The sequence below is a fragment of the Maylandia zebra genome, linkage group LG1 (assembly GCF_041146795.1).
Source record: "Maylandia zebra isolate NMK-2024a linkage group LG1, Mzebra_GT3a, whole genome shotgun sequence".
Classification (NCBI taxonomy): Eukaryota; Metazoa; Chordata; class Actinopteri; order Cichliformes; family Cichlidae; genus Maylandia; species Maylandia zebra.
Window position 1 is genome coordinate 29,252,670 of NC_135167.1, and position 15,016 is coordinate 29,267,685.

Sequence of the window (15,016 nt, forward strand, 5' to 3'; positions counted from 1 at the left end):
GTTGTTTTTGTTTTTTAAATTCAGTTTACATCGATGTTTACAGGTAACTGTTTGTAGGTGTTTCATTCTTCAGGTAATCCTGACGTCACGCCGGGTTCTGTCCCAGGACGACTCCAACTATTCCCAGCGGCCACTCTCCAAGGAAGTCCCGCCCTCCGCAACTGCCCATTGGATTAAAGGTGAACAGAACGCGGTTGGTTTGGTTTGATTGGCTCACAGGTTGTCAGTCGCAGTGCGACGGGAGTTTCGGGAGTTTGAGGTTAGGCGTCAGGTGAAACCTGCTCTGTGAGGAAAACGGCGCAGATTAAACGTACTTTGCGACTACCTTCAGCATTGCTTTTGCACTTTTTAATGAACTTGTCCAGTGCGGGAAAAGTTTAACACCGGAGACCAACAACTTTAAAAGATGAAGAGCCTCAAGTATCGATTGAAAAAGCACGAAGTTACCATAACAGTAAGTTGATCGTTTGTTTTCTCGGTTTTGCTCATTTTCCCCGTTTCCCACCACTGGAGCGGTCAGCTGTGAGTTCATGGACGGCGCTGGGACCCGACGCTGTGTTGTACCTCCGCGGGTTGCTGTCTGTAACCCTCGCCTCTCTGTCTTAGCGACCACGCTAACCGCGGTCATGTTCCCACGGTGGCTGCCCGCGCGCTCCCCTGGAAAATAGACACCCCGCCAGCACGTTCAAGCACCTGCACACACACGCGCGCGCGCAAGCGGAGGTCGTGGCCTGCTCGACACAGATTATTATACTGCAGATTTAGGCCAGGTTCAGATTGTTATAACCTGGCCTAAATCTGCTGGAGCTGTGCTGTTGTTGTTGTTGTTGTTGTTGACAAAGCGCGCTCTGGAAGAAAGCACCACAATTCAATACCACAAAGTGCCTGTTCTGCTGTTTTTTTTGTTTTATCACAGGGGACATTTGTGGTCATTAAAAAAACAAACAAAAAAACAAACAAAAAAAACGCTGTCGTGCACTTTGACCCACCTTTCATTTCTGTCTTGTGAACACACTGAGAGCTTTTAAATTATGTTTGTTTTTTGGTTGTTTAAATGCACCAGTGTGTTCTCTTTACCAGCCTACAGCTACTGAAACCATGTCCGTGAAACTTTTCTGTAGATCTGTTTAAGAAAAAGTCTGTAATCGTCTTCAGGATCCCGCTTGAACAAGGATTTAGTGTGGTGGTGAACTGCTTGTGTTTCTAATATTTTGTCCATCGTATTTGGATCAACATGAATGGTAGACATATTTGGAGACTGGAGCTTGGTGTTCCCCATTCAATGCTTACATAATGTAAAAGCAGGAAAAACAATGGTGCCTGTTTTATGTTTATTTTGTTTAACAAAAGCAGCGCATTATTATTTTTATTAATACACGATTAATTATTACAGAGCAGCAGACCTTCAAACTTGAGGACAGGTGGGCCTGAGTTGTTTACCGTGAAGTACGGCATGACATACATGACAAAGTTGGAATTGATTGGGTGGAATTGATTCTTCACAATCCAGCGATGACGTATGAACTTTGCTGAATAGACAGCCATCACAATTCTGCACAGTTCAGCATGCAGTGGGTGTCTGGCACTGCACTCTGTTTTCGGCTCCCAGCAATTACCATGAGAAAGGCACAAAGCCAGAGGAGCTGTGTGTGGTAAATTATCCGGCCCCCATTGAAATAAAAGGAGAGAGGGAGCGAAGAGAAGAGAAGCCTTTCGAGATTGAAATGGTATTGTATGTGTATTGACGGCTGTCTCACCCCCTCTGACAGAAGTAGAGAAACCCTTTAAAAAAAAAAAAAAAAAAAAGAACCATGAAAACCAAAAAAGCTTGCAGACTTTATGTTCCACTTGTTTCAAAGCACCCTGAGGAAAAGCTCGATGTGGGCTGTGTTGAGGAAACAGATGTGACATTTACACTGGGCTAAAATTCCCGTTGCATTCCTCTATGAAGGCAGAAGAGGAAATATTAGCACACCTACAGATAAAAGGTGTGTTTAAAAAAAACTCAACAAAACAAAACATGGGTAATAATTTAAAATGTTTAACAAACCTGTTCTGCTTCAGGTAAGATCTTTGTGCTTGCACTGGTAAACAAACACATAGAAGAAGTATGTCATCACCACCTGTTGCACTTTGAAATTTGTGAAACGCAAATCAACCAGTCAATCACTCACTGAGGCATTAAGGTGAACGGCATTAAGTGCTAAACGTTTTAGATGTGTGCCTCGCTCACTGGCTCACAATGAGGTGAACTTGCTTGCTCTTTCTGGGTAGCGTGACTAATCATTAAGAAATACATGCACATTTTTCAAGTAGGAGAGGCAATCATGGGGGTGGGGGGTATTGAAACTGTAACTCAATCCTGGCCAAAGAAAACAAATCCATGGAGGAAACTCCATCTTTCCCCACTCCTTTTGTAACTGTATCAGTTGTGCTCCCTGTTGTTGAAATTCAGAGAAAAAAGGTTTTGTTTTTTAACAAAGAAGCCATAAGCATCATATTTAGTGTCATTACCGTTGTCTTCCACAGTTGCCTGCTTATTGGCTAATCAGGTTTTCCTGTCACGCATTACCAAGAACTTATTTCAGCTGAGGAATGCTGACTATGTTACCAAACAAAGCTGAAAACTTAGTATCCAGGTTTCAAAATGCCATGGCATTCCCTTAATACCAGCTGTAGATTAAAGACAGGATGAAGTCTGTTGGTTTGGCTCACGGTTGCAAAAGGCAAGCCTCCAGTTTCAGTTATTCTTTTGTGTAGAGGCCTATTCTTCTGTGGAGAAGCGTGATTAACTACAAGGCTTCGTACGACAAGCATTGTCATGTTTAAATGCCATGATCATGTGATGGAAAGAAGCGACACAAGATTGTTTTTTCTGTCTGACATTATGGGGCTGTACCTGTTCCACTCAGTTTAGCTGCTGATATTTTCTGAATGTTGAAGTTCACATGTAATCATTGTCTGTTCCTAAAAGACATTCCTTTGTGGAAAATAATATTGGGTTATGAAAAGCAGATCCCTATCAAAATAAAAATAAATATAAAGCAAAAAGAAAATGTGCCTAGGAATGTCCTCAGCAAGATTCCGATCAGCATTCCTCAAACATTTTAGATAACCACATACTCGGATTGCAAAAAAAAAAAAAAAGTGATATCTGTTTGTTTCAGGAGATATCGGTGTGCTTTCAGAGCCGAGGCTACAGAGGTACGAGCAGAAAGTTATAACTCCAGCAGGGTAACCAGAGAAAAATGATTTCCTGGTTAGATTTGAGATTTGGCTGCACTGTCGCAGTATCTGCTTGTTGTCACAGTAAACATCCATCGTGTCAGCTGGATTTTGTGCGTTCAGTACAGCCCGTGAAACTGAAATCACTGAGATGCACAAATGATTTGGTTATCAGAGAAGGAGACACTAAACCTGTCAGACATCAGTTTGAGTGCCTTGATGATAGAAAGTCTTTCTAATGCAGATTCATCCATGAGAGCCTTGTAAGACCAGGATGAGCAAAGCAAAACTGAGGTTTGGGGTTTTTTTTCTCGAGATATGGCTGTTAGAACCAGCTAAAATGTTCTGTGTTACTTGCCTATAGTTGTTTAATTCATTAGGGCTGCACGATTTTGCATAAAATGAGAATCACGATTTTTTTGCTTAGAATTGAGATCACGATTCTCTCACGATTTTCTTTTCCAGTATAAATATTTATTGCACTTATTAACTGCACATCAACTTCGTAACAGTTGAGACTGAACATAAAAACAATAAATAAACATAAAAACAACAAATGTCTCACGTTTTGTTGTTGCCACAAAATGTTGTACTGCTTGAAATTCCGTCTCCACCGTTGCTCGACGCTGTGTGTATAGAGCAGGTAGTGCAACAATAGAAAAATAGTTGCGGGACGGCACTGTGTAGCGTTTGTCTAGGGTGTTGATCATTTTCCTAAATCCCTCGTTTTGCACAGTGTTGATGGGAGCCATATCTTTGGTCAGGTGATAAGTAATAGCCTCCGTAATTTCTTTGTGCCTGCGGGAGTTCGACGGGTATAGGGAAGCGCTGTATAAGGTTCCCGTTATTGATGTTTGGGTGGTTGACTGGGACGGATTTTCTCCTGTCACTTTCTCGTCATCCCTGATGTGCTCTCCGTTGTTTTTTTTAGCAGCCAGCTTCTGTATCACGTGGTATAAGGCTCCGCCCTTGTTATTTGTTGAGCAGGAAGAGTGAGCGCTTGTTTTCATGCAGATTACGTCCCGGATCAAAATGCGGTACAATCGTCGTCGTCTTTTTTTCTTTCTTTTTTTTTTCTTTTTTAAATCATTGTCATTTGGAAATTAGATCGCACATAAGTATGAATTGAGATTGCGATTTTCTAACGATTAATCGTGCAGCCCTATAATTCATTGTATTGTTGTGGCAGACACCCCTCCTGGTCAGTTCTTGAGAAAGGCTTCTTTTCATTGGCCTCTGTTAAATCCACAATCAAATTTAGGGACCTTCTCCTCACAAGGTTTTGAATAATTAGGCCCCATCTTATCTAAAAGATTTCGTAGTACCATATCACCCGAATAGAGCACGTCGCTCTCAGAGTGCAGGCTTACTTGAAGCTCCTAGGGTATTTAAAGGTAGGATTGAAGGCAGAGCCTTCAGCTTTCAGGCCCCTCTTCTGTGGAACCAGCTCCCAGCTTGGATTAAGGAGACAGACACCCCCTCTACTTTTCAGATCAGGCTTAAAACTTTTCTTTCTTAAAGCATAAATTTACAGCTGGATCAGGTGACCCTGAATCCTCCCATAGTTACGCTGCAATGATACACTGAGTATTCCTTACTCACCTTTTTCCACTCTCTCTGTTTATACATTACTCTGCATGTAATCATTAGTTATTGTTAATCTCTTACACACTTCCTGCTTTACTGAGGCCTAAAGCCAGATCTGTACCTCTGTCAGATCTCCTGTGGATGGTGGCATGTTGGGGCACCTACCTGTAAACAGCAGATATACAGGATACAAGGCTGTGGTATATGAGTGGCTAAAAATCACTGCAAAATAGAGTTTCCGGGAGAAAATGCAGTGTGTAATAATAAAAAATGCAGCTTCACTTAGTTTTCCTTGTGATATGTGGTGAAATGTGGCTGCCCTACTGTATTGGGTAGGTATGGCAATGTTTTGCAATGTCAAACAAATCAAATCAAATAAAACATGTCTGCTACTGTTGGATGATTGTCGGTTATGCTACCACTGAGTGATGACATCAGTGCTTAAAGATGCTTGTCCTAAGCCGTCATTATACACCTGCACCTACATCATGTGTCCATGATCCAATATCATTAAAAGTCTGCTGAGCCCATCGTAACGTTTAGTGTAAGGATAGGAGAAGGAAAGGTCAGGAAATGAAATAGTCCAAGGTCTACATGTAACATAGTAACACAACATGTAGACGTTGTAATAGATTATAAGAAGTGTGAGTGGGCTGACGTCCAGGTGAAGGACTGCGTCTTTTTCTCTAGCTTTCATTTCACTCGTAGGAAGCAAAGTATTTTGCTTGATGTTAAGAAAACTTAGACAAGTTTCGGATGTCTGTATCTGTATGTTGTTCAAATTCAGTCTGTTCCCTGACAGTACAATTTTTCAACACATGAAATTTTATATCTGTGTTTTGTTCTGCTCTATCGTCCATCTGTCTTCTATGACTGCTTAGTATTTTCTACATGACGTTCGCTTGAATTGTGACTTATTTGTCGGTGAAATCAGAGGAACAGTAAAACTCAAGTTATTGTCTAAAAGTTACAAAGTTCAGCTAGGCAGACTTTAAGTTCTAGCATATAATACATTATATGGTTATGTTTTTGCTTTTGCACTTGTTTTTCATCATTATAATATCACCTATAGGTCTGGGTGATTACTTGGGTTTTGGACCCAGATCACTTCGCAAGGCTCCTGACTACGGTAGCCGTAATGCTCCAACAATCCATCAAGCCGTGCGGCTTTGTAGCTTACCAAAGTTGTACTAAAACATTTTTGACAGATTTCTGCACGCCATGTACCACATAGATCCAGTTTATGACCTGGTGATGGCCCGATAAGTATGTGTTTAGATTATTGTCTCATTGCTTCACTTGTGGTTTTCGGCACGTAGCTGGAGGCTGTATGTTTTGTGAGTTACAGGACTCGCGTTGAATTCTTATGACATGACTGCAACTGTAAAAATGCCTCTGGTTAGTTAGCACTAAAGGTATTTTTATCACCAATAAATTTTATGGTGGTGAATGGCAGTCACTCTGCAGCTCGCTGTAGGTCAGTGTTCATGGTCACTGTAATTTTTTTTCTTTTCTATTTTTTTCTGGCAGTTTTGTTTTTGGATGGTTTTTGCATTGTGTACGAGCCATATTTAAAACATGAAGAGGGAAGCTCAGACCTGTCAGTTTAATGACTGATCATGAAGACCCCATTAGCCTCCTGACAGGTTGAACACTAATGAGAAGCTTCCTTTAGGCAAATTTGTAGCAGCACACTGTAATGAAAGGGTATTTGCTGCTTTTCTAGTATAACCAGCGTTGTTCTTGGGCTTTGATTATGTTAAGGATTTCAGCAGCAAGTGTGACTGAACGCGTAAAGCTTATTTATTAAATCTGTATCTGACTTTAACATTAATCTTGATGTTTAAAGGTTTTTTTTTCATTCACAATGATATGAATTTGTGTCCCAACTTTTTATTGTTATATTCATAAATCCCTCCTTAAAAAAAAAACCTATCAACTTTTATATTCTCAGAGTTCAGGTTTTTGAGCTTGGGAATGAATTTAATTGTTAAGAGAAATTAGTAGTAACATAGTACTCCATATTTCCTGGCGTCCTGATCACACGCAGATTTTTTTTTCTCTCTTCCCAGGGCTTGCATGTTCAATAATGGTGAAATGTAGGATCCTCCCTTACCCTTTAAGTAGTGTTATTTTACAAAATAGAGAGCGGGATTGGGAGGTGTTGTTGATGGCAAAAGTACTGTGGGACAGTGGAGGCACATGCAGCAGGAATGTTTTGTTGGGAAGTTGAAACGACTCTGGTTTCAAAGTTGTTTTTAACAAAAGGAGGGTGTGGATGGGAGAAGGGAACGTGATGGTTCCAAACCTTTAGGCAGTGATCGCTATCAGCTTCTTTAGATGTTTCTCTGCTCAGGGATAAAAATGGTGATTGTGATAAAGTCTCACAATGAGCTCGGTGCAGATTTGACTTTCCTGCTTCTTTGTTTCGAGGCTTTGTTTGAAATTTCTTTCTTTTTTTCTTTTTCTTTTTTTGGAAGGTCAGTTAGGTGATAACAAAGGTTTTGTATATTTTATTGTGTAGTTAAAGAAATCAGTGTTACGTGCTTGCTTTGCTGGACTGCAACACTGTCTATCTCACTGAGTGACAAAGGCCTCAAATACATTAAGAAAACTACAAATTTGGCTAACAAAAATAAAAATAACAATAAAATAAATTGAGAGTATGCTTTTTTTTTTTTTTTTTTAAACAGCCACGCACTTTTCGTGTAGCTCAAGCCAGGGTGACTAAAGGAAAGCCTTGAGTCAACATGATCTATCAAAGAGCTGTCTTAATAAAACCCTCGTGGTTTCAAAGATGCTGTGGAAGGATTATTTGTTACCCGCAGCTGCTTTTAAGTCTAGGCACTTATCTTAGTATCTTGGTACTGACCTTTTCAGAAATGGTACCGGCTAATTACTCATTAGAATTGAGCCTGTGTGAAACCAAATTTGCTCTTTTTTCCCACCTGCCTGGTGTCACATGCTGAGGTTTGTCAAGCCTGCGGTTACTGTCACTCCTTGGCGATCTCTGTAAAGATCTGCTGCTGTGTTTTTACCCTCTGCAGAGTGCATTGCGGGGCATTGAGGGAAGTGAAGTATATTCTGTCTGCAAGTGCGTGTTTTGTCTGGCTGTGCCTCGGTCTGCAAGGCAGGACAAATAAACAGAGAATTTATAACATGCCTGTCACTAAGCCAGGTCCAGCTTTTTAGTACATATTAGACTTTGTTCACGTAGAGACAAAATGCTTGCTGAAACAGAACCCTGCTTTTCTAAACGGCTGTGTTAGAGGAAGATGAGATGTCTGTTTATTTGTACTGATAAACTGTTGCCTTTGTGGGGAGCTTGTATGTTTTACAGCCTCCTAAACCCCCCAGGAATTTCTTTCTACCCACTGAGCGTTCTTAAACTACCTACTTATGAAGCTCCTTTATCAAGTTTAGGCTGCAACTTGGAGACACCCAGCAGGCGTTCTTAACCTCTGCTGGAGGGGGCGAGATTTGATTAAAATCCTCTTATCCACCCTGCTTAATTTTCACAGTGTGTGTGGTGTTTACTTTTTGGGGTTCAGTTTGGATGGACTGAGTGTTTCATTTGAGCTAATCCTTGGTCAGACTGTAAGGCTGTTTAAATCTCATGAGGAGTGCCTGTCTGACTAAATGCTGTGTATGCTTGCCTGTTAGATAGCAGGCTTTGCTTCATTATGAACCTCTCATACCAGTAATCAGGACCTAGTGTTTTGTTGTTTTTAATTTTCCATTTTGCTATAGCTATGCGCGGTTGGAATAGTGCTGTGCTGGGTAATTTATTCAGACATGCTGCCTCTTAGTATTATTTTATGAGGAATATTTATGTACCAGTGCACAAGACATCAAAGCCCCGTCTTATTCCCCCATTAACAGTAATAGTAATTGACTGCGTTGACCAAAGGAGACAAACTGTGAAACAGACTCATCGCATGTTTGCTTTAGGCTGGATGTTGTATCGGCTGTATAGTCAGTGGCAACACAGTGATCTGTTGTTTCAGGATTAACGTCTGGCTCCATAAGAGCGGCTGTGAGGTCATCCCAGCAGTGTTACCCATCGGCGTTCCCATGCTGTGCTCCCTCCCACTGCTTACATGGAGCAGAGAGCTCATCCTGTATAGCATCAACCAGGGAACATAAATTTGTTTCTGGTGGTTAAGTGCATGTGTCTTTTTATTGTTGTTGTTGTTGTACAATGTTTGTCATGTGTGAGCTTTGCATTCAGTCGGTTTGTTTATGTGTAACATGAACTGTGAGTGTGTGTCAGGGCAGTGATGGGGAGGTTGGCATGTGAGAAGGGGCTTAGTTTATTGACTGACTTTGGGTGGGCTTCAGCTGACGTCAGAATGTACGTACACACACACACACACACACACACACACACACACACACACACACAGTCAGTCAATCAGTCATGCTGAGCAACAGAGGGACAAAGATTCTGCTGATGAAGGACAAACTGCTGTTCAGCAGCACGGACTAAGCCCTATCAAGCTGTGCTCTCTCTGTTTGTATGTTTCTGTCTGTCTGCAGATTAGATACGTGCCTCTGCCGTATGAAAAATGTGGAGTCACTAACATAGTTGGACGGTTTTGTTACTTTTTCAAAAAATCACTGTTCCCTTTGTCGTCACGAACAAACAAGATAGTGAGAGAAACGAAGCGGTGCAGCCAATTAGTGCCTTTCGCTTCAACACCACTGCTGTGTTCAGCTACAGGTGGTCACTGGAGATCTAGACAAGTCTGCTTTTTATGACATTATACAGTCATTTTATTATTTTTAAAATTATACAAATGCCTTGTTAAGATGTGTGAAGTTCATTCACCAAGCAGTATGTATTATTTGTGCAACAGCCACTAAAAGGTTATAGACTAGATGGAATACCTGCTAGGACTGGACGATATATCGAGTTTTTTAATAATATCAATATATTTTTATACGAGATATAAGATGTGACAATATCGTTTATATCGATATAGTATATGTTACGTTATAATTATACTTGTGGAGCTGTAAGTTTGCCTCTCGTTTGTCCACTTTTGTCTCTATGCAGCGTTACTGGGCCTCGCCTCTCCTTCACTGAACACAATTCCCCCTCCCCCATAGTTTCACCTGCAGGCAACGACAAGATGGACACGGCAAATCTCCTCTAACGAGTTACTGCGGATCGCCCCGTGCGTGGGGCTGGACGGCGTCAACGTGTTAACGAGCTAACCGCGCTAACGACATGCAGCCCACAGGGGGTGACTTTGGGTGGGCTTACTCAATTTATTTTTGAGTAATTTCTTCATGTACATCTACGCTGTATGTTAATAAAAGTGCCTGTGTGACATCTGGGACACAGCTTTGACTAAGAACTCTCTTTTTGTTCTTACCTTATGGTAAATATCGAGATATATATCGTATATCGCCATCCAGCTAAAAAATATCGAGATATGAATTTTGGGTCATATCGCCCAGTCCTAATACCTGCCACACAGAGCATGCTGTCTTTTGCTGTATATCTCTTTATGGTGGCGTGTTTTTGTGCGTGTTGATGGAAACCTGGTGCAGCAGAGTTAACTGATGCTCTATTTGTGGCGTGAATGTGCATCTGCTGTGTTTTGAGATGTGGAAATAGACTTTTTTTGGAAGAAGGTGATCATAGGAAAGAATATGTGTGCATTGGACAATGTCAGAGGGGCAAGCCAGTGCCTGCTTTGTAACAGGCATGAGTCAGGTGTTCTCCAGAATTAAATTTTTTCTGATAGTTTTAGTCATTGTAGTAATTGTTAAATTATTGTTTATTGGATATTATTTTGTTACATACATTTATGTTACTGTTTTTGTTTGTCAGAGGTCTTTAGGTGCAAGACTAGGGAGATTTTATGAAGTATGTTTACTGATGTTTTGGTGTGTTGCATGATAATCCGATTGTTAAGTGATGACATGACGAATCCGACTTCCGGGCCTAAAGTAGTCTGCGTTTAATATGGCTTTTGTGTTGTTAACATGTTTAATGTTATGTATTTTCTTCTATTTGATCTCAAAAAGCTCCTAAAACAGTCAGTGATCACTGTTGACCTCCCTCGGCTTTTATTACCGCTAATCATTTATTTAAGATCAGTTTTTAAAACCTTAGGATGTAACTACAGCCCAGCCCATGCAGCAGTATATGAATGACTAACCTCGTATTGTGGATGGATTATCTCAGTTGTTCTCCTGGCTGAAGTTTGGTCCTTTTACAGCATCCTGCCATGCGATTACATTTGTTCCTGACCACCGAGAACACTCACGTTAACTTTTATCGAGTGGGGAAAAAAGTTAGCTTGTTTATCAGAATCAGAATCAGAATGGGTTTATTGCCAGATGTTGAGGTTTACAACATTAGGAAATTGCTGCGGTGCTTCAGTGCAGACAATAAGAATTAAAGTGCTATGTAGAAAGAAAGATATGTGCATGAGATATACATGAGATATATACATGAGAATAAGAATTATGAGTGCTACGTAGAAAGATATATACATGAGTGCAGGTGGTGATCAGTGCCAAACATGAAATGATGCAGTGACACAGCGTAGGGTCATGTGTTAGTGGCGGGGACAGTCATGTGGTTATTGTTCATGTGTCCAACAGCAGAGGGGAAGAAACTGTTCTTGTGGCGAGAGGTTCTGGTGCGAATGGACCGGAGCCTCCTGCCTGAGGGGAGCAGGTCAAACAGACTGTGTCCAGGGTGAGAAGGGTCAGCTGAGATCCGGGCTGCACGCCGCAGTGTCCTGGAGGTGTACAGGTCCTGCAGAGATGGGAGTCTGCAGCCAATCACCTTCTCAGCAGAGCGCACAACACGCTGCAGTCTCTGTTTGTCCCTGATAGTGGCTCCAGCGTACCACACGGTGATGGAGGAGGTGAGGATGGACTCGATGATTGCAGTGTAGAATTGCATCATCGTCCGTGTTGGCAGGTTGAATTTCTTCAGCTGCCTCAGGAAGTACATCCTCTGCTGGGCTTTCTTGATGACGGAGGTGATGGTGGGCTCCCACTTCAGGTCCTGGGTGATGGTGGTACCCAGGAAGTGGAATGAGTCCACAGAGGTGATGGGGGTGTCAGTCAGGATGATGGGGGGGAGTGGGGCTGTGTGCTTCCTGAAGTCCACAATAATCTCCACTGTCTTCTGGGCATTCAGCACCAGGTTGTTGTGGCTGCACCAAGACACCAGACGTTCAACCTCCCTCCTGTAGGCAGACTCGTCCCCGTCCGAGATGAGCCCAATGACGGTGGTGTCATCTGCGAACTTGATTAGCTTGACAGACTGGTGGGTGGAGGTGCAGCAGTTGGTGTACAGGGAGAAGAGCAGAGGAGAAAGAACACAGCCCTGAGGGGAGCCGGTGCTGATGGTCCGGGAGTCCGAGACATTCTTTCCCAGCCTCACGTGCTGCTTCCTGTCCGTCAGGAAGTCAGTGATCCACCGGCAGATGGGATCAGGCACATTCATCTGGGAAAGCTTGCCTCGGAGATGGTCTGGAAGGATGGTATTGAAGGCAGAGCTGAAGTCCACAAACAGGATCCTGGCGTAGGTTCCTGGGGAGTCCAGATGCTGCAGGATGAAGTGTAGGGCCATGTTGATGGCGTCGTCTACAGACCTGTTGGCTCTATATGCAAACTGCAGGGGGTCCAGGAGGGGGGCCGTGAGGGTCTTGAGATGGGAGAGAACTAGGCGCTCAAATGACTTCATGACCACAGATGTCAGAGCCACGGGTCTGTAGTCATTTAGTCCAGTGATCCTAGGTTTCTTGGGGACAGGGATTATGGTAGAGGACTTGAAGCAGGCAGGCACATGACATGCCTGCAGTGAGGAGTTGAAGATGCCAGAAAACACTGGGGCCAGCTCGTTTGCACAGTGTCTGAGGGTGGCAGGAGACACACCGTCTGGGCCGGGAGCTTTCCGAGCATTCAGACTCCTAAACTGCTTCCTCACATCTGCTTCATGAATATGAAGAGTTGTGGTCGGAGGAGGTGGTGTGAAATCCTCTTTTGTGTGGGGTGAGGGGGCGGGTGTTGCAGGTGAACAGTTTGAAGGTGGTGATGGCTCTATGGAGGGGGGAGAGGTGGGGGAATGAGTGTCCAAAGTGCCTCTATTGTTGGGGTCGTTGGAGGTGTGAAGGCTGCCTGATGGCTCGTCAAAACGGCAGTAGAAGTCGTTAAGGGTGTTGGCTAAGAGCAAGTCATCAGTGGAGTGGGGGGTTTTAGGCTTGTAGTTTGTAATATTCCTAAAACCTTTCCACACAGAGGCCGAGTCGTTCTCTGAGATCTGCTGCTGCATCTTCTCAGAGTGCTGATGTTTGGCAATGTCCACTTCTTTAGTGAACCTGTACTTGGCCTCTCTGTAGCAGTCCCTGTCTCCGCTTCTGAACGCCTTACTCTTTTCCAGCCACAGCTTTTTGAGTTTAGGAGTAAACCAGGGTTTGTCATTGTTATAACTCACCCTGGTGCGTGATGGCACAATGCTGTCCTCACAGAAGTGGATATATTATGCTAACATAGCTGTGTCGCTAGCGGTCACGTAGCACATCATTATATACCAGCTAGCCCAACTTCAGTAACCCTACAAACGTCACTGCTGTTTAGTTTTCTGTCTTCATTTATGTTGGAAGTGATAACAGAGCTGTACGTTTTAATTTGTTTCCAAAACCCCGCAGTCAGGACATGCTATATTGTATTTAGATAGAAGCTAGCGAGCTAACTTCCTGCTAACTTCTAACTCCGTTAAATGTCATAAATTCCGTTTTCATGGATGCCTGGATGTTAAACTCAATTGTTACACCTGGTAGAGCAGAACACAGATCATTTTATTAAAGATGAAAGATTTTAGACAGTTTTTCAACTCTCAGTAATGCCATGGTGATCGTTTGATATATGGACCTGCAGCGGAGTTTAGGCCCAGACACGGCTAGTGACGTCAGACTGAACAACCGGATAATATATATGGAAAATTAGTGAGCTCGTATTTACAGTAAATATACCACATGTAAGTGCATTTCAGTTGTAGTATTTCAAGTTTTACACCAAAGTTTGTGTGTGTGTGTTCATGTGAGAGTGAGTGACTGAGGGAGTGAGAGAGAGACAGAGAGAGAGAACCGACCAAACAAGTGTCAACATAGTATTTCTGCCCAAGTACCAGCATGCCCAAAGCGTTTCTTGCTTAACCACATACCGCCATTAGAGACCAAAGAATCCTGTGGTTTTTACTATGCTATTCTACACATACAGTTACACAAAGGATGGAGTGGCGTGGGATCGCGTTAACAGTCCATTAAAATTTTGGATTAAATCCACCAAAGTCAACTTAATGAGTTTAAGTGGGATTTATATTATTAGCATAAAGGTAGTACAGTGTAAAGATTTCAAATATGACACATTTGACCTCTGACCTCTCAGGTCATTTGATTGATCTGAAGGTGATAATAACGTGTTAATAATGATGTATAGAGCGATTTGAAGCAATGTTTCTTACTGCCATTGTTGCGCTTTTGCCATTCAGGGAATTGTATACGGGGATTTTAAATATCAGATATTTGAGATATTATTTTATTATGACTTTGTTATGTACATTAGAGTACCAAATTATTACAATTTAAATACATAAAAATTTGAATATCATAACACTTTTATTGACCCATGTACTAAAGTCATATAAATATAAAAGAATAAAAAAATAATTGTACTTAAATCATTTCAAGTATTTCAGAATGGGTTTATACAAGGCAAATAACAAAAGCCTGCTCTTTGTACTTGTTTTTACTGAACTGCAAATGTTTTAAAGTACGTTTAAAAATACCAAATAACAAAAAAAAAATGAGTATGTACAAAATCTCTTAAAATTAAATACTACCCAGAGAATGAGCTTCCTCGTGGAGGTTTGTGCTCTTCGGGTGCTGCTTGTTCATAATGCTTCCTTCAGCAAAATAACACTAACCTGCTGCTGTCCCACAGATCCTCCTGTGTGTTTTTCCTTCAGGGGCTGAAAATGTAAATTTTAGGAACATTTTTAAAATATACTACCTCTTTAAGGAAGTCAATACTTTTTTAATTTGCTGTAGTGTTTCTGCATTAGTGACCCAAGTATTCCCTCACTAGCAGCCCACCTCACTGGTACTGCAGTGAGGTGGGCTGCACCCTTTCTTTTTCTTGCGTGGAGCTGGAGCTGCAGAGTTGTGGTGGG

The 15,016-nt window shown here is 42.1% G+C and overlaps 1 protein-coding gene across 1 annotated transcript in view; it reads left to right on the forward strand.

The window, feature by feature from the left end:
* The first annotated feature begins 260 nt into the window (after window positions 1–260).
* Window positions 261–15,016, forward strand: part of uacab (uveal autoantigen with coiled-coil domains and ankyrin repeats b) — a 42,356-nt gene continuing 27,600 nt past the window's right edge. Inside the window, exon 1 of the mRNA XM_004557945.4 lies at window positions 261–454. Within this exon, the coding sequence (XP_004558002.3) occupies window positions 407–454 (48 nt within the window). The 5' untranslated portion in view covers window positions 261–406. The remainder of the gene's footprint in view (window positions 455–15,016) is intronic.